This window comes from Candida jiufengensis (assembly GCF_024610255.1).
Source record: "Candida jiufengensis strain CBS 10846 chromosome Unknown scaffold6, whole genome shotgun sequence".
Lineage (NCBI taxonomy): Eukaryota > Fungi > Ascomycota > Pichiomycetes > Serinales > Debaryomycetaceae > Lodderomyces > Lodderomyces jiufengensis.
This window is the reverse complement of record NW_026261557.1, coordinates 106857-127675: the sequence shown is the minus strand read 5'-3', so window position 1 is coordinate 127675 and position 20819 is coordinate 106857. Positions and strand designations below refer to the sequence as shown.

Genomic DNA, 20819 nt, shown 5'->3' with positions numbered 1-20819 from the left:
AATAAATGGGAAAGATCTGAAACACTTGAATATTATTGAATCATTAATACCTTTAAATGATCTACTTATAACGATAATAATGCACATACTCTAGCTGAAGAAGATAAAGGGCAGGTTTGATTAAAACAAATTAAAGTTTTACACTAGAAATTATTATCTGGATGTTTCAAAAGGTCTTTGTTGTTAAATAATGTCTAAACAAAAAGAAAAAAAAAGCTACTTTATTATCAGCTCTAGATGATAAACCTAAACTTTTGGAATTAACTTTATTATCTATAGTATCTTCAATTAAATTAACCCGTTCATTAGAAGATTTCTTATCCAACTCAAAAGAATAGTAGTGTGTGAAACTACAGATTTCATATTTCACGACATATAAAACACTTTTGTAGTTGCAATAATTAATAATTGTAATTTACCAGGAAATTGAATCTTTTTGTAACAAAATATCTCGTTGAAAGTAATTGTTGAACTATTGCAATCTAGTTGTTTCACGTACTTTGTATTAACGTAGGCCACTGAATATATTCAAGGAGTTATCGAAGTTCTAAACAAATAAGTTCAGGTACTTCTTTAACAATGGTGATAATAGTAGCGAATTTGATCAAATAAATTCAGTCATTATTTGGATGGATTTTGGGAACAAATTGATCCGGACTCCTTTCAATAGTAATGATAATGAAAAAAAGTTTATTAATCCTTAAATTATATAACCTAATGAGACTGATTGCAGAATTTGGTTGCAACATTTTTAGTCGCACGGTGTTTATTTAATTTTAGAATTTGAATGCAAAAGATAAAACATATTACTATTTTCTTAAAATCTACTTCATTAGATCAATTAAAAAAATCTTTTATGGAAGATTTAAAAAGCAAAAAAGACCAAAAAAATAGTCATAATATACAACATGAAGATATAACAACTATGAATGAGAACGATAGAAATATAGAAAGTGATTCATTTGGGAACACGATTAATTTGTCAAAGATAAAGAGCAATAATAAAACCCAATTAATATATATAAATGATTTACCAAATGAAATATTAATACAAATATTATCACAATTAGATCCACTAATATTAAATGAATTAAGATTAGTTTGTAAAAAATGGAATTTTATAATAAATGATAAAGAAACATGGACAAAATCATTTCAAATTAGATTTGGAATAAATCCAAATTCATCATCTTTCCCCAATGTAACAAATAGTAATAATTGGATGAATGAATATTTTACAAGATTGAATATTTTAAGAAATTGGAAAAAGGGACATTCTATCCATCAATCTTATAAAATTTTGAATAATGAATATAATTTTAATGATTTTACAATGTGTGATTTTAAAATGAATAAACTTATAATATTTGATAAAAGACTGGGTAATATATCATCAGGTAATTTAGATAGTGGTAAAAATCAAAATTTTATACCTGGTGATTTTAATTTAAATACTTTAAGTTTTGCAATGAATTGGAATTATTTGATTTTAGGTAAAATTAATGGTGATATTATATTAAAGAATTTAATTACAAGTACTTCATTAAGTCAACGAGTGAGTTCAACGAAATTTATTATTATAGAAGAAGAAAGAAGCCCGATAATGGATATAATTATTAATCAATATGTTGATAAGAATAAGATCTCAATAGATATAATAAGTGGCTCATATAATGGATTATTACAATGTTGGTCATTAAATGGTCAATGTAAAAATAAAGTTGAATTAGACGAACCAATATATAACATTAAATCGGATTTTAATAAATTTATAATCGTCAACACAGCCTATCATTTATATGTATTGGATTTTGATACATTAAATATATTAAATAAAGTAGATTTGGGTATAACCATAAATGATGGTGAACATATACATCTTGAACAATTGATAAATCAAAAAAATACTTTAGATGTGGATTATGGTGGTAAAAATATCATATTATCATATAAATCAACAATAAAAGTATTTAGTTTTCATGGTATTGGTATTAGAAAATTAGATTTAGAAGATGGAGTTATTATAATTGAATCTAAATTTCAAACTTGTAATTCAAATAAATTAATAAATATGAATGATAATGTAATAGGAAAAGATGGATTATTTTATGGTAACTTATTATCAGATAATAGTATAATAATTTGGAATATAAGAGATGAATCAACAAATTCAATAATACCACAATATAGATTATATCCAGAATTAAATTATAAAAAAGTTTCTAATACTGTTAATAATATTATAAATAATAATGAATTAATGAAAATAACAACATTTGAATTTAATAGTTCAATATTAGCAATATCAGGTTATAATGGATTAACAAATATTTATGATATTTTTACAGGTAAATTTTTAAGAGAAGCATCAATAAAATTTCCAAAAAAATTTGATAATAATGATATATTAAGAAAAACATCAAGTATAAAATTAAATCCAAATAATTTAAATTCAAATGGTTTAATAATATGTGGAGATTGTATACAATATTTTCAATTTGGTAAATTATTAACTAGTAATGACCAACCAAATTCAATAAAAAAAAATTCAAAACAATTAAATTTAGGTACATATAATAATAATAAACATGAATTAAAAAATAAAATAAATGATGAAATAAATGAATATAATGAAAAATTAAATCAACAACAACAAACTAACAGATTATTTAATAAATATAATGGTACACAATATGATGATGAAGAAGAAGAAATGAGAATTGCATTAGCAATGAGTGAAAATTTAGAAAATTTTAACAATACAAATAATAAATTAAATGAATTTGATGAAGATTTAAAATTAGCATTAGAATTATCATTAATTGATAACAATAATAATAGAATTAATCAATAATAATAGTCGATAAATACATAGGTTAAATTAAAAAATAGTACATCGATTAAAAGATCTTATCCTTTGAAGATTTAATTACAATATCTTACATAACGGTCAACTAATTAATAATCTTTTACCCTTTCAAAGGCTTAGGTATTACGCTCTTAATTATATATAAAAATTATAAAAAGATCGTTTTATTGTTTAAATTTTTATATCCGTTTTATTGTTCTTTAATTGTTTAGATCAAATGGCAAAAAAAAAATACAAAATATTTTAATCTCCTTAAATTGTTAGGGAGATAATAATTTCAATATTTAATAGATAACGAATATATTTTTTATAAAATGATTCATCAATTAAAGGATGATGATTCTTATTATTTTGATAGTTTTTTTCATACTTCTTAATTCATTTTTGATAATTAATTAAACAATTTTTTTTCTATAAATGTAAATACATAGTGATTAATACAAATTTTATTTAAAGAGGTAACATCCGTACCTCAATATATTGTCAGTACTCCGATTTGTTCCCTTTTAAATAAAATTTTTTTTTCCCTATTAAAAATTTTATAATATTGTTAGTACAATTTATATTTAAGTGAATCATATTCTATATTCTATATTCTATACAATAATTATTTTTATCATTTACATTAGTTTCTATTTTACAACCAAATTATACAACACTTTATTTCATTATTATCACTCCAAATAATCAGTCGTTAATTTATTAAAATATTCATTTATTGGATATTCTTATTTATTATTATTACATTCATTCAATCGTTAAAAACAACTACAGTTATACTATCATACATATATACTCATTTATTCATGAAAGTTTAAATATAAGATTATTAGAATCTTTTTATAATTTACAACCTATTCAATTTTTTTTTATTTATTTATTTCAACATATTCTATAATTCATAATAATGGTATTTTCATCTTTTATAAGGTTTGCCAAATTTTCAACAAAAATACCTCATACAACAAGTACAAATGCATCAAATTTAAATAATCAATTTTTTAAATCATCATATCCTTATTTAAAATCAAATTCTTATTTTAATGGTTTACAAAAACACTGTAAATTTGCTTATAGAACTAAATGGTGGCATAAAGTAGAAACTGGTTCAACAAATACTTTTAATTCATTTTTAACTATTTCAAATGGTCATTATGGATTATATTATTCAATTTATAATAAAGAATCTGAAAGAAAAGAAAAACAAAGAGCGTATGAACAATACATTAAAAAATATATAGTGAAACAATTTGAAGAAGGTGATAGAACAAAATTTAGACGATGTATGTTTATGAGATCTCATAGTCATGATCATCATGATCATCATAATCATTATAGATATAGAAAAAATAAAGGACGTAATCATTATAATAGAAGAGATCGTCATATAAAAAAGTTTATACACTTAAAATTAATTTTAATTGGTTTTACAGCAAAATTCTTAATTTCAAAAGTTATTAAAGATACTCAAATCAACTTAGAAAATTTTAAAACTTTTTCATCAAAATTTATTTCTTCATGTTTATTGAAATCTACAACTTATTTGGCTACAACTAATCAATTTTCATCACCATATTCATCACTTCCACAATCAGATAATGTATTTTCAATTGGTCTTTCTAAAAGATCTTTTACAATCATTACAAATTCATTACAAGAAAAACAATTGACACAACAAAAATTAAAATTACAAAAGGACATAAAATCACAAGAAATACAGTCAATAGAATCAGTTGATGAGCAAGAATCAACTTTTCTTCAAACTCAAATACAAAACATAATCAACACTTACGAGAATCACAAATCCCCCGACGATCTTAACATCATATATCCTTTATATCAAGCAATTAAACGAAATGACTTAACTTTACCATCAATTGAAAATTATAATATGGTTTTAAAATCAATAATTGAAAGAAGCCTTGATGGTGATCTTGAATTAAAATCAATTGAATCTAAACTTACAAATTTACTTACTATTTATCAAGATTTGTTACAATCTGGAATTAAACCAAATCTTGAAACCTATAAATTAGTAGTTAATGCATTATTGGACAATAGTATAAATTGCTCACAAATCCCATGCTCTAATCATATCCAATATAATGAAATTGTTGTAAGAGCTAAAGAATTTGCACAAATTGGTTTTGAATTAATCCAAACAATTAATACACAGGTTGATATTAATACAATTTTATCGAAAGTTACAATACTCGGTATCAAATGTCCAGAATTGATGACTAAAGATATTATTATGAAATTCAATGATTTAATAAACAATATTGAAGACTTAAATTTACAAAGTTCATTGGATATATTGAATCTTGCTAGATTTTTCACAAAATTTGACGTTTTTGATGAATCAAAAGCTTATGAAATTATAGAAAAGATTTACAATAGAATTAGACAATTTAACAATGTAGATGAATTTAAAGTTTACCAATCCATCATTATCGCATTAATTAATAATAACTACATCAACAGTGCCACTGAATTATTGGATAACATTTTAATGGACTATAAAGAAGCATTACAATTTTCCAAACGTCCAAACAAATCTGAAGTCAGTGAATTAATTGGAACTTATTTGAAAGCTTATTCAATGAGTGTTGGAGCTTCAAATGGATTGGAATTATTAAAATTATTTCAATCAGTTGCATATTTACCCGAGTTACCAGTCTCAACTTATAATTTTTTCATAAATCAGTTACAAACAAAATCAGATCACTATAATACCGTTTGGGAACTTTATAATAGATTAGCTTTAAGAAAAGATTATCAATCAACTCCAACAATTTCAATCATAAAAGAAAGTGACAACGTAGCTTGCAGGGACAATTTACTTTCACTTTCAATTCAAAATGGCGATCATGAAAAAGTTTTCCAATTATTAAAAGAAATTTTATTGAAAGATCATTTAATTGGTGATCATCAAATAATGAGAATGGCGTTCAATTATTTGAGTAATGGTGTTATCTACAATAAGAATGAAGGTGAATACTTTAATCAATATTACTTTAGTTTACTTTCTCAATTAATAGAATCACAAGCAAAACACTACAAAACATCAACAAATTTAAATGATTTTATTTCAGAATATGCTCAATTTTTAACTATCCCCATACCACAAGAATTATTATCTAATGAAAAAGCTGTAGAAAGTGTTAACAATTACAATGCTCAATTATTAATGTCATCATCATTACCTTTTAAATGTCTTGAAAATTTCGATATGAATGAAGATAATTTATATGGATTAGTTGTTATTGCTCGTCAATTAATGTTATACAATGGTCAAGATAAAACGGTTTTAAAGAGAATTGCTACATTTGAAGAGAGTTTGATGAATCTTTTTGAAGATCCTGCTAATCATTATATTGAATTGACTGAAGAGGTCACTGAATTTAAGACTCAGCTCGCTAGTTCTATATAGTTAATCAATATAAAGAACAAAGATAAAACTTTATACTCTTAAAAAAAACGCTGAAACATTATCAAAGTTATTTTGATTTGCCTGTAAACATTTCTTATTCTAAAGTTCCACCTTCATTAAATGATCCATCAGAATTAAACGTTTACTAAGTGTTCCCAACCGCCAACAAGTCAACACAAGAGTCGACCAAAATTAACCAAATTAATTTACGTGGTGCAGGCCACAACTTTTCGACAGTTTAACCTCTAATTTCTTATTGAAATAATTAAACCAACAATCTAATTTAATAAGATTCTGGTACTGGGAAGGCCTTTGACAACCTCCACCTGTTGTTAAAAAAGTATGTGAACTTTGTAATAGTCACGTGACTAAACCTGAAACGTCTGAAACTACCACTAGAAGTTAAAATTAAGTTATTGTTGTAAGTATTAGGATCAACTCAATATATCAATTTTTGATCGTAATTGCAGTTTTTGATATAATAGATAGATTTTTCATTCTTCAATATTAATACTAGATATTCATTAAAATATATATAATTGGATACATTAATTAAATTTTACTATATAACCTATATAGAACCGCAAAAACAAAATATAAAACCAAGAACCATAATATTAATTTCAAGATATTACCCAATTTCCTTTTTTTACTTCTTCTATAATTGGGCTGTTTTGTAATTTCTTGAAGTGGTTGAACAGAAGTATCATTACTTGAAACTGGATAATAAGGATTTTCTGGATTTTTATTAGTGTTGTATGAACCAGAACTTTTCATTAGTTTTTCTCCTTCAAGTGGGGGCCTCCATAACGGAAACTTGGCTCTAAGCTTTTCATGTCTCGGTTTCAATACATGCAATGCATTAAATTTTTCTTCATCTAATTGGAATTTATATGTTTGTTTGCCTAATTCTACCACCATTTTTTTTTGATATCTGATTGTGTGTCCACATTTGGGTGAACAACAATTAAAATCCAAAACATCTTTTGTTTCTGATACTTGTTTGATAGTACTAAATTTATTTAAATATTCTTTTGCTTCCTGTTTTGTATTAAATAAATTGACTAATGGTGGTAGTAATTCATAATTGTGGTAACATACATATTCTTCGGTGGTATTCATGCTGATTGATATATGCTGAAGCTTATACTTGTTTTAAAATAATAATAATTGTTTATTAGTTAGACTATAAAATCTATATAAAAAGATAGGGATTAATCATGAGTATAAATACCATGATTATAAAATTGACCCCTTTCATTGTAAACTCCTAAATGAGCAATAAATGGGAAATATCTGAAACACTTGTAGTTTGACATTAATTAACAACACAAACCTTTTGAAACATCCAGATAATAAAATTCTCGTGTAAAACTTTAATTTGTTTCGTAAAAATTGTGTGTGAAAACTAATTACAATAATTTCTTTTGTGACATTTTGCTAAATTTTACGAAATTATGAAAAAATACCAATTTAATCTTTAACTATAATCAGTAAGAAGTATAATAGATTGAATTAACAATATATCAATACACACACACTTACAATAAACTTAGACAATTATACAAATAGATGAGTACATATGAACCTGAAAAATATCTACCTACTATAGATGTATGTTGACATAAAAATACAATTGATATTATATAAATAAGATACTAACTCATACCAAATAGGCGATATTAAGTGTTGCAGATCTTGAACAAGTCAGTGTTAAAAAAATGAGAAAAGCTATTCAAGAGTTATTTGGAATAGACTTAACTCCTTATAAAGTATGTCATTACAATTTACAACAATTTAAAGTTAATATACTAACATATATTTCTTTATCCTAGAAAGAAATAAATCAAACAATTATGGATAGATTTTATTTACTTCAAGATAAAAGAGCCAAACAAGAAAGAGATGAAATGGAAAAAAAAGATGCATTATTAGCTGCAAAATTATCAAAAGAAGATTCAAAACCAATTAGAAAAAGTCGAGCTACAGTTAAAAAATCAACAATAAAAGACAAAGATAAATTAAAAAGATCAGGTCCTTCGCCAAATCATGTATTTAATAGAGAAATGTTTTTAAGTAATGAATTACTGGATGTATTGGGAGTAGATAAATGTTCAAGACCTCAAGTTGTTAAAAAAATTTGGGCTTATATTAAAGATAATCAATTACAAGATCCTTCTGATAAAAGACAAATAATATGTGATGAAAAACTTCAGAATTTATTCAAAAAGAGTATGTAATAAAAAGTCTCACCCCTTTCAATAAGTTTGATACTAACCACTACTTTATAGAATCAGTTGGAGCTTTCGAAATGAATAAAATTTTAAGTCGTCATATTTTTAAACCGGAGGAAGTTGATGATGAAAGAACTAAACCATCTGTGAAAAAAGAATTAAATCAAGATCAAAACGATGAAGATAACAATAACTATAACGATGAATTTGCGGCTGAAATTGAAGATAATATTGAAAAAGACGCATCACAATTGGAAGCTGAATTAAGTTCAGAGGAAGATTGAACAATTTTCTTTTATTTTATCTTATTACAATTTGCTATCACCTTTTTCTGCAATTCAGCCTTTAATTTTCAATTTCAATTCTTAATGAGCTATGTTATTATGTTATTAATATACGATATTTTGAACTTCATTTTTTAATTATACTTTTACCCCTTAAGAGATTTCCCTCTTAATAATTTATAATCTTTATTGACATTTTTATTTTTTTCGCTTATTTATTGATTCGAGTAATTATTATAATAAATACTAAAACAAGAGTAATTTTGACAACCATTATTCATCCATAGACATAAAGATATGCAAAATCATAGTAATGGACGATCTACTAAAGTAACCAATGTTATACCAAATGGTGAGCACAACGAAGAAGATATCAAAGAGTTATACAAATATTTATTAAAAATAATACTATTGGAATACAGCAATGAAACCAGATTTAGAACACCAATAATAACACCAAAGAAAATCACTCCAATTAATAGAAACAGCATGATAATAGATTCAATACTACCGTCTCACGTAATGAAATCTTTAAATTCGCGACTACAAAATATAATGACTAAAAAATTTCAAATTGATGAAAAAACAAGAAGATCTGTACTTAGATTATACGGAGATTTACTAGATCCACAAAAGGATTTTAGAAATGTTGATTTATTAATTTCAAAATTTGCATCATATGCAGATCAAGAACTTCGAAAATTTGGTAATGAAGATCCTTCTGAAATGTTTAGACAAAGTTCAATTTTCATTGATATGATAATTTCTTTCTTGAATCCTAAAAAAGAAACAGAACAAGTAATAATTAATAGATTATTAGATAGGAAAAGAGAATTTAAAGAAAAAGAAACTCCAAAAAAGGAAGAATTTAAATACCCTCAAAAGTCATACAGGGTAGATGATATGAATGAAAAGCTATTATCAATAATTAGAGAACTTTTCAAAGTTGATAATATTAAAATACAAACTGATGTTTTCAAATATAAAGACATTTCAGAACCTAGATTACTACATTTGGATGTTGATAGATTAGCAACTATGAAATGCAATGAGTATACAAATGATGAAGCTCACGAGTTATGGAAAAGCAGAGAATCAGAAATAATAGCCCAACTGAAAAATAAATACAAGTATATATCTGAACTTAAAGTGAATTTACCAGAAGACGAACAATTTTATATTATACCGAGATACGAAAGAAGGAGAAGTTTATTTTTGTTGTTAACTTCACTAATAGCTAAATCTAGTACCGATTTTTTAAATCCAAATATTCCTGATTTTTTACAAATAGTTGCTCGAGTTTGGGTAATTGATTTCCCAACTAGAGTTTCTGCATATTACCAAGCCTATAATGAAAACTTGTTATCCACTGATAAAAGTCTAGATTTGACAAAATCAATCAATACATTTACTTTATTTGAAAAAGAATGTGGGTCATCATGGAAAAATAAACATTTATGGTCAATTGATGATCAAAACTTATGGATTGAAAATCTAACAATCACATATAATCAATTATTTACATCAATTCGAGAATGTTTTACTCATTTATTTGATGAAAAAGAAAAACCAAAATTTGGACCATATCTTGAATTTCTTGGAAAATATATAGAACTGGATGAATTATACCAGTCCATTCAAGAGTCTGAAATACCTAAAAAATGGGAGAAAAGATTAATAAAATCAGTGTTAAAAATTTCAGGTAAAAGATATGAAACATATTTGGAAAATTTACCTAGAGATGATACCTTAAATGTAATCCATTTATTTAATATTTGTGATAAATTGATTGATGATATAAAATCTTTACAAAAAAAATATAAAAAGTCATTTCTAGGATTTTTAAACGTTTCTAAAACTGTTGCTTCAATTACTACTGGAATGTTTGGAAATGATGCAAAAATGATTTTAAATCATATTCAAAATTATAATCATCTGAGAAATGAAGAACTTCCAGTTGCAGATGCTTTAGAATTATATAAGCTGCTTGCAGAAATACGAGATATTTATTATCAAGTTTCTTCCACTTCTTCACCTAAGTTTCAATTCGATTTGGAACCGTTTTTTTATCAATATTTAGATTTCTGGGCCGAAGAAGCTGAAGAAAAATTAAAAGATATTATATATAAGGCTTTAAATCAGGATAATTATTTACCAATTAACATAACTGAAGATTCACAAAAAAATAGCAATGCAGTGTTGGATATACTAACAATTGTAAGGCAATATTTATCAATTTTGAATAAATTAGGATGGCAAAATGAATATCAACTTGCTAAAATATATACCAAATTATTAAGAGCTATTTCAAATGGGTTCTTATTTTATTCAGATCAAATTACTACTAAAATCAATAAAGAATTATCAGTATTAAAAGTCGAAGTAGAAGAATCACAAAAAAATTGGTTAGATGAAGTTAAAAATGTAATGAACAGTATTCAAGGTAAAGAAGAACCACAAATTGTATTTAATTTTGAACCTGAAACTTGTGTGTCCTTAAATAATATTGCTGCTATGATGGAAAGTTTAGCAAAATTAGAAGATTGGTTAGATCCGGAATCTATATCAAATTCTTTAAATAGTCAAGATAAACAACAAAATTACCTAGGTCATGTTTTTACACTTCGAATTATAAAAGCTGAAAATTTAACCTTATCAAAAGAATCCACATTTGGTAGAATTAATCCTTATGTTGCATTAGCAGATTTTAATAATAAAAGATCTATAGGAAAAACAAGAACAATAAGACAAACTTCAGATCCTGAATGGGATGAAGAATTCGAAATTACTATACCAGCAAATACAAACCTAGAAGTATCAGCTATAGTTTGGAGTAAAAGTATAGGACAACATCAAATATGTGGTAAAACTATGTTTGAACTAAACCCTAAAAAATTTAAGCATAATGGTTCTCCTGAAGAAATCATACTAGATCTTGATTTGCTGGGTAAACTTATCGTTGAAGTTGCAGTTGAAAATGAAACTTTAGATGCAATGTTTGTAATGGGTAGAGCATATAGAGCATTAAAAAGAGCTCAAGAAAGATCAATTAAATTAATGGTTGAAAAATTTCTGGGTTTTATTGAAGGTTGTTTTTCTAAAGCAAATCTAAAATCAATTTGTTCAAAAGGTCAACCTGCAAGAGCTGACTTCGAAGCATCAATCGAAACCCTATGTGATTATTTGAATTTAAATTTAAGTACCTTAAAAGCTAATTTAAGAGATGATTTATTCATGTCAGTAATGGCAGCTACATGGAATGTTGTTATCAAATCCGCAGATGAATTATTATTACCAAAATTGTCAAAAGCAAAAATTGATTCAAATAGTTGGCAATCAATGTCTTCAAGGTTTGCAAATACCTCAATTTCATCAGCAATGTCAAAATTAGGATATGATTCTCAATTAAATGGTATTGAAATTGAAACTGTTTTAAGATGGCTAGATTTATTAACTGATTTTTTTCATAATGAAGGTAATGGACCACCATTAGAAGAATTAAAAACAGATAAATATCAATCATTATTATTAATTCCTGCGTTTTATGATCAATCAGAAGAAGAATTAATAGAAGAAGTTGAAAGATTATCACCAGCATTTGTCAATGTATTAACTAGTAAAAATGATTTTTCATCATCTAAAAATTTAAAAAGATCAGATACTTTATCAAGAAGTAAAACAATTTATGCAAATGCAACTATAAAAAATAGAGCACAAGCAGTAAAAGACACAAAACAAGCAAGAACTGATCCAAATGCAAATATGGTTTTAAAAGAAGATATAATATTAAGAATTTTACTTGCTCGTGGTCGTAAAGATTTTGTAAGAGTAAGATTAGCTCAAAGAACAAAATTAGCTTATAGTATGGCAACTGAAAGAATGGCAAGAATTGCAGCTGAGAAAAAATTTTATAGGTAGGAGAATTATTTAGGAATGTAATTTTAATTTTTTTATACTTTCTGTATTAAAATTCAATTTACTTTAACTATATAGTTGTGTCATCTGCTGTGATATCTTCTTGATTTTCTATTTTATCGTCCACTTCCATAGCATTATTTTCTTCTACTGGTTTTGATTCCTTTTGTTTTTCTACAAACTTTTTATATGCCTCACCTCCTTCTTCGAATAATATTTCTAAAGCCTCTTCAGATTTTTTTTCATCTTCTTGTATCTTTGATTCATCTTCAATACCTTTTCCTTCCTCTTCTTCTGCTATTGTTGATTTCCATCCATGTTCACCATTAATTAATGCTTCCAATGATTTTACTTTCTCTTCATGATCTATATTTTCTTCATTACGCTTCTTGTAAACAATATTTGAAATAAATTCATCATGTGATCCACTTTCGAAAAATAATCTATATGAATTTTCACAAATTGAAACTTTTAATTCTGAATTTACTCTTCCTTCAACTGAATCTTCATCAACCAATTCTAAAAATGCTTTAGCAAATGGCATATTTAATTTTGAAGCTGGTACACCTTCAGTTGGATGTGACATTACATAACTAGTTACATAATAATTGTATTGTTCTTCATTTGTTTGATGATCACTTAACGTGAGATCATCTAAGCTTATATATTGAATGTTAACTTGATGTGATTTTTCATTGTAAGATATTTTAAACATATTTTCATCAGATGACATTAAAGATCTTACAGCAACACGATATAATATTTGTTCTTTAGTGCTTGAAACTGGTTTGGTTCTGTCATTTTCAAATAATACAACCATTTCTGAAGTTTTGGCGTCCGTTATCATAGAATGCATATGTTTAACTAATGCTTGAACAACTTTATCCACAGTATAGATTTTGTAAGCTTTGTTTTTATATCCTTGACGTAAACTCTCTTCAAACCATTGATGCTCTATATCTCCCTCTATTAATCTACTTGCTAATTTAAGAACTTGTTTATAACAATCTTCTGATCCTACTATATCAATTCCCATATCTTCTAATTGATGTGAAAGTAAATTTAAATCTTTTGCAAATTGTGGGAATTTTCTATTCTTAATGTCTTTTCCAACAGCATTATTCATATTTTTAATTTCTTGAAGTCTTTCATATAATGTTCTTAGATGACGGAAAAATACGTAGATTGTAGTATTACAGAAGAAATTAAATTTGTCACGTCGTTTTTCTGCTTCATCTTCTCCATTTTGTGAATTCGTATTTGAAGATTTAACCCATAATTCACTTGATCTTTCAAGTTCTTCATTAGCTTCTTGAATTGCATTTTCAGATGATTGAGGACCAGGAGATTCTGCACGATCATCCTTTTTGGATTTGGAAACTTTTTTCAAAACATCTTTTAGTAAATCAGTTTCTCGAGGTCTTTTTTTGGTAGAATCTGTTGTACTTGTTGGTGTTGATTTACCATTTGCTTCTTCCTCTTCTGCATTTTCCTCTTCAACTTCTCCTCTTGATTCTAAAGCCTTATCAATTATATCATTTGGAATTCCAAAAAATAATGAAATAAAAAATTTGAAAAATTGAATCAATTTTTTTCTGTCATAAGTTGAATAAGTTGATGATTTGTTGATAAAAACACTAGCTAATTTTAATATATCAAATAATATATCTTCATCTTTAAATTCATAATTTAGTTGTTCTTGTGGTTTTGGTGTCAAAGGGTGAAGTCTCTTATTTTGTTGTTCAACTTTCACAGTACTTATTTCACTAACTAATTGTTTAGCAGTCAACAATTTTTTATCAGCTTGTTTGAAAGTTAAACCTAAATGATCCAATGATTTGTAAAATACTTTTTGTTCCATTTCTCTCCATACTTTATTCCATTCTCTTTGGGCACGTTTCCATTCTTCATCTTTTTGCTTCAATCTTTTTAAAACAATTGGGACAGCAATAGCAGGGTTTTCATGTAAAGCATCAATCACTTCAAATCCACGATCTTTATCATAAATTTTGCGTATGACTTTTTTATATATTGTGGTGGAATTGTGGCCCAATCCTGGAGGTAATTTGAAATTAGCTTTTTGTTCTGGTGTCATATTCGCTATTCTATTAGCAATAGTTTCTAAAATTTGAATGGTTCTTAAATTCGATTCCATGTAATAATCAAATTCCAATCTTTCTTCTTCAATTTTGAATAATATTTCTTCATATTGATTCTTACGATGAGCAATAAAACCTGAATCTTCTGAAGCCCAAGTTGGATGTCCAACCCATTCATCATTTAATACTTCCCAACACATTTCATCTCTACCAGAACAAGGCATAAATGTTTCAGCTTTTGGTAATTGTCTATATGATGGGCCATATGCCTTACATAATGAAAGTTCTAAAGCATGTTTTTTGAAGGTTATATTTTCCAAATTTTGAGGTTTTTCTTCATACCCAACAAATAATTTAAACCATTCAAATAAATCAGCATTTGAGTCACCTAAGAAACTATCAACACGTTCAACTAAAGTGTCTTTATCTATTATATCTTGTGTAAATAAATTCAAAAGTTTCAAAAACTCACTATATGTTTGTTTATTACCCAAAGCTTTCTTAATTTTATCAAAGAAACTGATCTCTTCAATAAGTGATGATGATTTTGCAGTTCCTGGTGGTGGTACAGGTTCAGGAATTCCTGGCACTAAAGTTGCATTAACTGGGGGAGTCGGTATGGCATTGTTAGCAGTGGCAGCAGCAGCAGCGGCAGCACTAGCTGTAGGACGACCTTGAGTCTTGGCTGGTTTTGTAGCTCCAGCACCTGAACGAACACTTGAAAATTGAGCTTCTTGATTATCATTATCATCAACTACAGATTTCTTCTTTGGTGGTTCAACTGATTCAAATTTACGTTCTGGACTAAAGCTTGAAATATGACTTGGTGGTTGTATTTGTGGAGCATAAGGAGATTGATTTGGACTTGGACCAATTGGTTGAAAATTTCCAACTGGCGGTAATTGGGTTCCATTATTTGCATATGGTGGTTGTTGTAATTGTTGTGGTGGTTGAGTTTGCTGGTGCGGTTGTTGATGGTGTAAAGATGGCTGCTGTGGTGGAAGTTGCTGTTGAACTTCAGGATAATTTTGATTACTTGTGTCAGGTAAAAATTGTTTAAAATCATCTAAAAGATCCGGACAGTTTGCAAATAACTGAGTAACTTGTTCATATACTTCGGCAATTGGCTTTTGTTCTCTTTGATATGTTTGCAAAATTTCAAGAAACTGTTTATAAATATCTGGTTGATTTGCAAATCTTGTTTTGATCTTGTTAACATATGAGATTGCATGATTAAAATCAATTTGACCAGCACCACCATTTGTTTGAGCTCCTGCTGCGTCAATTTGATGTTGTTGTTGCTGCTGTTGCTGATGTTGTTGTTGAGCAGTGGCATTTTCTGCTGTAATTGCTTCTTCATTACCCCATCCTTGATTATATGTAGTACCAGCTATATTTGGTCTTGTTGTTGTACCAGTAGGTGTCGTAACTCTGATAGGATTTGGATCTGATGGATCCAACGAACATTCAATCTTATAACCAGGTGGTAAAAAAGTATTAAATCCTTGAATTAAATTAGGATGGCCTTTAAATAATGTTGATACTCTATCAATAACTCCCGGTGTATCAATGCTTTGAGATTTGAAATCCTTCATTATATCAAGAAAGTTATTATAAACATCTGATTGATTATAAAATTGTATTTTGACTTGGTCTAAATACGATAATGCATCTTTAACATTTAATGGTCTATAAATATTACTAGTACCAGATCTATTTGGAAGACCACCAATTGATGCTGCAGTAGTTCCGATAGTTCCTTGAGGAATTTGAGGTGGGAGTTGTTGAGTTTGTAGTGGTGATTGATGAGGTGGTACTTGTGCTTGTTGAGATGGTGGTTGTTGTTGCTGCTGTTGTTGTTGTTGTTGTTGTTGTTGTTGTTGTTGCTGTTGTTGTTGTTGTTGCTGTTGTTGTTGTTGTTGTAAATGTTGTTGTGCGTAATCATTGTTCATAATTTGTGGTTCTGAATTTAATCCTGTTAAAGTTGACGAAGGTGGGAGTGGTTGATTTGATGGAGTTCCAAATGTAACTGCTGAAGGTCTTCTAATATCAGGTGTTTGTCTAGGATGTTGTTGTTCAGAGTTCTATTATAAAAGTTAGTATTCTGGAATTAGACTGAGTAAAAAGAATTGTCTATTGCACATACCTGTCCTAATTCATTAACTGGATTAATCGAAGGAATAGTGAAACCATGTTGAGGATGGCCACTTCCATTTCCTAAACTTGGTAAACTTGGTAAAGGATAGAATTGTTGTCCTCCTTTATTGGTTGTTAGTATTCGTTTGTTACTAAGTGGTTCATGATTTAACATACCTTGTTCTAATGTAGCTGGTGGTGGTAAAACTGGAGGATGTTGACGACTAAAATAGTAAATAGTTAGTATATAATTTATTCATTTAAACGAATATGGCGTGTAAAAATTTTTAAAACATACTTAAATTGTTGTCCCATCTGACGTTGTTGATTCGACCAGGAATCTTGTGGATTTGACATCTTAATTCAGTTATTTCTTTGATGGTGGTATTTGTATTTTCGAAAATATGAAAAACGTTGATCTTTTCAATTGGAAAATTCAAATTTCAACCTCTCTGAGAACTATCTGGTTTTTGATATTCTAATTGATTATTTCTTTTAAGTGTGATAATAAATCTATAGTATCCTTGGTTGGTTAGTCGTTGCGTTATTGAGTTAAACTAAATGTATTTTTCAAGATTAGATGATAATTGATTGATGCTTGAATTTCTGGTTGTAAATTTAATTTTTTAAATTCCCATTGAAGGAGAGAAATTGAGAATAAAGAGAGAGAGAGACATCAGACATTTTTTTTTCAAAGTAAAAGTAAACATTAAATATAAATTATATACAGTACTTATTTTCTAATTGTTTATCAGTTGTCGAAGAGTTAATTTTATGTCACTTGAGATATTTTTACGACAATCAATGTCAGATAAATTTTTACTGTTTCAACTTTAACAGAAACATGACATTAATTCTCTAAAGTAAATAAATAAAAAAATTATCACCAAATATTACAATTTAACTTTAATGTTTTAAAATAATAAAATAATAAAAGAAACATAAATCAATAATGAATGCACCAGATAGATTTGAATTATTCATACTACCAGATGGATTAGATAAGTATGCAAAGAATTTCATCATTGAACTAAAATAAAACTTTGATACTAACCTATAAAATCATTTAGAGTTAAAATAACGCCAGATACAAAAGTACCCAATGCAGCTATAGTGAAAATAGAAAGAGAAGATCATACATTAGCAAATTTATTAAGAGCACAATTAATAAAAGATGAAAAAGTTATATTTGCAGCTTATAAAGTTGAACATCCATTATTTGCAAATTTTGTATTGAGGATTCAAACAGAAGATGATTATACACCAAAAGAAGCATTAACAAAAGCATGTAATTCATTGATTAATGAATTAGAGACAATAAAACTGAAATTTGAAGACGAATGGGCGTTAAAAGTATTATTAAATAATAATGAAGATGATTATTAATGATATCATACATATTTCGTTTACTTATTAACTCAGTTCCTTTCACCAAGTTTGTTCACATAATACATTCTAAAAACTACAGGTCAGATAGATTTACATTTTTTTTTTTTTATTATTTTTATCTTCAAATGCAAAAGTTATAAATGTATATAGTTGTCTAGATAAAATGACTATAGTTTTACATTGGAATAAGTAAATAATAATACAGCATTAAAATTGAAAAGAAAATAAAATATTTGAAGTTTAATCTTCATTAAAAGCTCTCTTTTTAATAGCTTCTTTAATTGTGGCAATTTTTTTTAAACAATCTGGTACATGTTCAGCTGGGAAATTACCATCTTGTAATACCATGATTAATGGATGAGTTTGAGTTAAACGATTTGGTGAAATATGAGTTATTGCTAAACCAGATTTTGAAATGCAAATTTTATGATGATCTTTGAAATTAAATTGAAAATTTCCATTTGTCATTTCAAACATTATATAATCTGGTGTTCTACTATATCTTCTTAAAAATACAATTTCTTTTCTTTCTTCATTTTCACTAACTTTTGATAAATTACTATTCATATATCTTGCAAAAAAATCAACAACTTCTAATTGTCTTTTTGCTTGAGCTGGTGGATGATTTAATGAATTTTCAATACATGTCCAACCTTCACCATCATGATAAATTAATTCTAAGAATTTTGTTGAATTATGTAATGTCAAAATAGTATTATCATCATTAAATAAAACTCCAATATCATCATTATTTAATTGATATGAAAAACCATATTTATTTGAATAATCGACCCATTTACTTATTAACGTTGGATTTTCACAGTCTGGTAATTCCATAGTATCTATGTTTTCATGTTTTGAATGTTCTAATCTTCTTATATTTTGATAAGTTTCAAAACAAATTTTATTAAGATTTTTGATTGTTGTTGAGAAATGTGAATTGAAATTAACTCTTCTTGGTCTACCTAATTGATCTGGATCAACTTCTTGATATTTATTCTTGGTGTCATTTGGTGATAAAGATTGAGGTAATAAGGTTTTTGGTTGTTCTGATTGTAAATCTGATCTCAATATTTCAACTGGGTTTTTAGTTTTTGGAGTATAGATACCAGCCATATCTTTTGCATTTTTGAAATTTGCTTTTGATTGAATTCTTGATATTTGATCAAGACCTTGTGGAGTTTCATTTAAGCTAACTTCTCTGGTTTTATCTGGGAATGGACCTTTAAACCATTCATATGCTAATACTTCATCAATAGTTGGTCTATTTAAAGGATTTAAACTTAATAAATCTTTAATTAATTGTTTTGCTGAATCAGATATTGGTTTTTCTTCTGGGAAACAATATTCTGTTTTTTTAATTCTCTCATATATGACATTAACATCTTTTGCTTGGAAAGGTGGTTTACCAATTAATAAAGCATACATCATAATACCAATAGCCCAAATATCAACTTCAAAACTATGACCAGTATTTTTACCACCTAAAACTTCAGGTGCTATATAGTTTGGAGTACCACAGATTGTATATTTCTTATGTTCATTAGATGGTAAAACTGAAGCTAATCCAAAATCACCAATTTTTAAATTCATTTCTGGATCAAAAAATATATTACCTAATTTTAAATCTCTATGAATAACATTTCTTGAATGTAAATATTTTATTGCACCAACAACTTGAACCATAAAATACCGTACTTCTGGTTCAGAAACTCTTTTTCTATTTTTCAATAATTCCATAAGTGATTGATTTGGACAAATTTCTAATAATATATAAACATTGATATCATCTTCAAAACAATCAACAAAATTAACAATATTTGGATGTTTTAAAGATTTATGAATTTTTATTTCTGATAATAATTTTGTTTTAGTTTTTTCATTTTTTATTGATGCTTTTGCAACTGTTTTAGCAGCATATATTTGACCTGAAGAATCTTTCATTTGAAAACAACGAGCAAAACCTCCTTCACCTAAAAAATTACCTCTTCTATAATCTCTACCATTTCTTGTTCTAACAATTGAGGGAGGTGTTTTACATAATGCTGATAATTTTTCTTTTTTCTTTTTCTGTTGTTTGTTTTGATCCGCTGATGGTATTGGTATTTCTTTATGACGTCTAACTGACTTAATTGGAGTTATATTTGTACCTCTTGCATTCAATTGACCATTATTTAACGGTTGTAAAGGTTGTTGTGAACGAATTGCTGACATTGATTAAATTTATATTTTTATATTATTAATTATATATTAAATTTATGAATTTCCCTATGCCGATGATACTTTTTTGATATTGGGATGATGATTTTGATCCAAATTGAAAATTGAAATTATAAATGAAATGAGGAAACAAACAAACGAACTGACGAAAACAAACTAAAACGATTAATGAAATGAAAATTATTGGTATCAGATGAACTGATAGTTTTTTTTCTGACTTGAGAATGATATATAAAGAGT

The 20819-nt window shown here is 26.8% G+C and overlaps 8 protein-coding genes across 8 annotated transcripts; 5 read left to right on the top strand and 3 right to left on the bottom strand. All coding sequences in view use genetic code 12, as the record gives it.

Moving 5' to 3' along the window:
* Positions 1-925: 925 nt before the first annotated feature.
* Positions 926-2854, top strand: KGF54_001146 (SCF ubiquitin ligase complex subunit; the record flags this gene model as incomplete). The annotated part of the gene is made up of 1 exon (XM_051761483.1): positions 926-2854. One exon carries the CDS (start codon positions 926-928, stop codon positions 2852-2854), a length of 1929 nt encoding a protein of 642 aa, XP_051621542.1.
* A 922-nt stretch (positions 2855-3776) lies between these two features.
* RPM2 (ribonuclease P) lies at positions 3777-6302 on the top strand (the record flags this gene model as incomplete). The annotated part of the gene is made up of 1 exon (XM_051761482.1): positions 3777-6302. One exon carries the CDS (start codon positions 3777-3779, stop codon positions 6300-6302), a length of 2526 nt encoding a protein of 841 aa, XP_051621541.1.
* Positions 6303-6854: 552 nt separating this feature from the next.
* Positions 6855-7424, bottom strand: KGF54_001144 (uncharacterized protein; the record flags this gene model as incomplete). The annotated part of the gene is made up of 1 exon (XM_051761481.1): positions 6855-7424. The coding sequence occupies one exon, from the start codon at positions 7422-7424 to the stop codon at positions 6855-6857; it is 570 nt and encodes a 189-aa protein (XP_051621540.1).
* A 450-nt stretch (positions 7425-7874) lies between these two features.
* KGF54_001143 (uncharacterized protein) lies at positions 7875-8820 on the top strand (the record flags this gene model as incomplete). Its single annotated transcript, XM_051761480.1, has 4 exons — positions 7875-7916; positions 7979-8074; positions 8138-8534; positions 8594-8820. 4 exons carry the CDS (start codon positions 7875-7877, stop codon positions 8818-8820), a joined length of 762 nt encoding a protein of 253 aa, XP_051621539.1.
* Positions 8821-9117: 297 nt separating this feature from the next.
* Positions 9118-12738, top strand: KGF54_001142 (uncharacterized protein; the record flags this gene model as incomplete). Its single annotated transcript, XM_051761479.1, has 1 exon — positions 9118-12738. The coding sequence occupies one exon, from the start codon at positions 9118-9120 to the stop codon at positions 12736-12738; it is 3621 nt and encodes a 1206-aa protein (XP_051621538.1).
* Positions 12739-12805: 67 nt separating this feature from the next.
* SIN3 (transcriptional regulator) lies at positions 12806-17285 on the bottom strand (the record flags this gene model as incomplete). The annotated part of the gene is made up of 3 exons (XM_051761478.1): positions 12806-16918; positions 16981-17194; positions 17269-17285. The coding sequence occupies 3 exons, from the start codon at positions 17283-17285 to the stop codon at positions 12806-12808; spliced, it is 4344 nt and encodes a 1447-aa protein (XP_051621537.1).
* Positions 17286-17922: 637 nt separating this feature from the next.
* Positions 17923-18356, top strand: RPB11 (DNA-directed RNA polymerase II core subunit; the record flags this gene model as incomplete). The annotated part of the gene is made up of 2 exons (XM_051761477.1): positions 17923-17975; positions 18041-18356. The coding sequence occupies 2 exons, from the start codon at positions 17923-17925 to the stop codon at positions 18354-18356; spliced, it is 369 nt and encodes a 122-aa protein (XP_051621536.1).
* A 243-nt stretch (positions 18357-18599) lies between these two features.
* Positions 18600-20573, bottom strand: CDC5 (polo kinase; the record flags this gene model as incomplete). Its single annotated transcript, XM_051761475.1, has 1 exon — positions 18600-20573. One exon carries the CDS (start codon positions 20571-20573, stop codon positions 18600-18602), a length of 1974 nt encoding a protein of 657 aa, XP_051621535.1.
* Between the last annotated feature and the right edge of the window lie 246 nt (positions 20574-20819).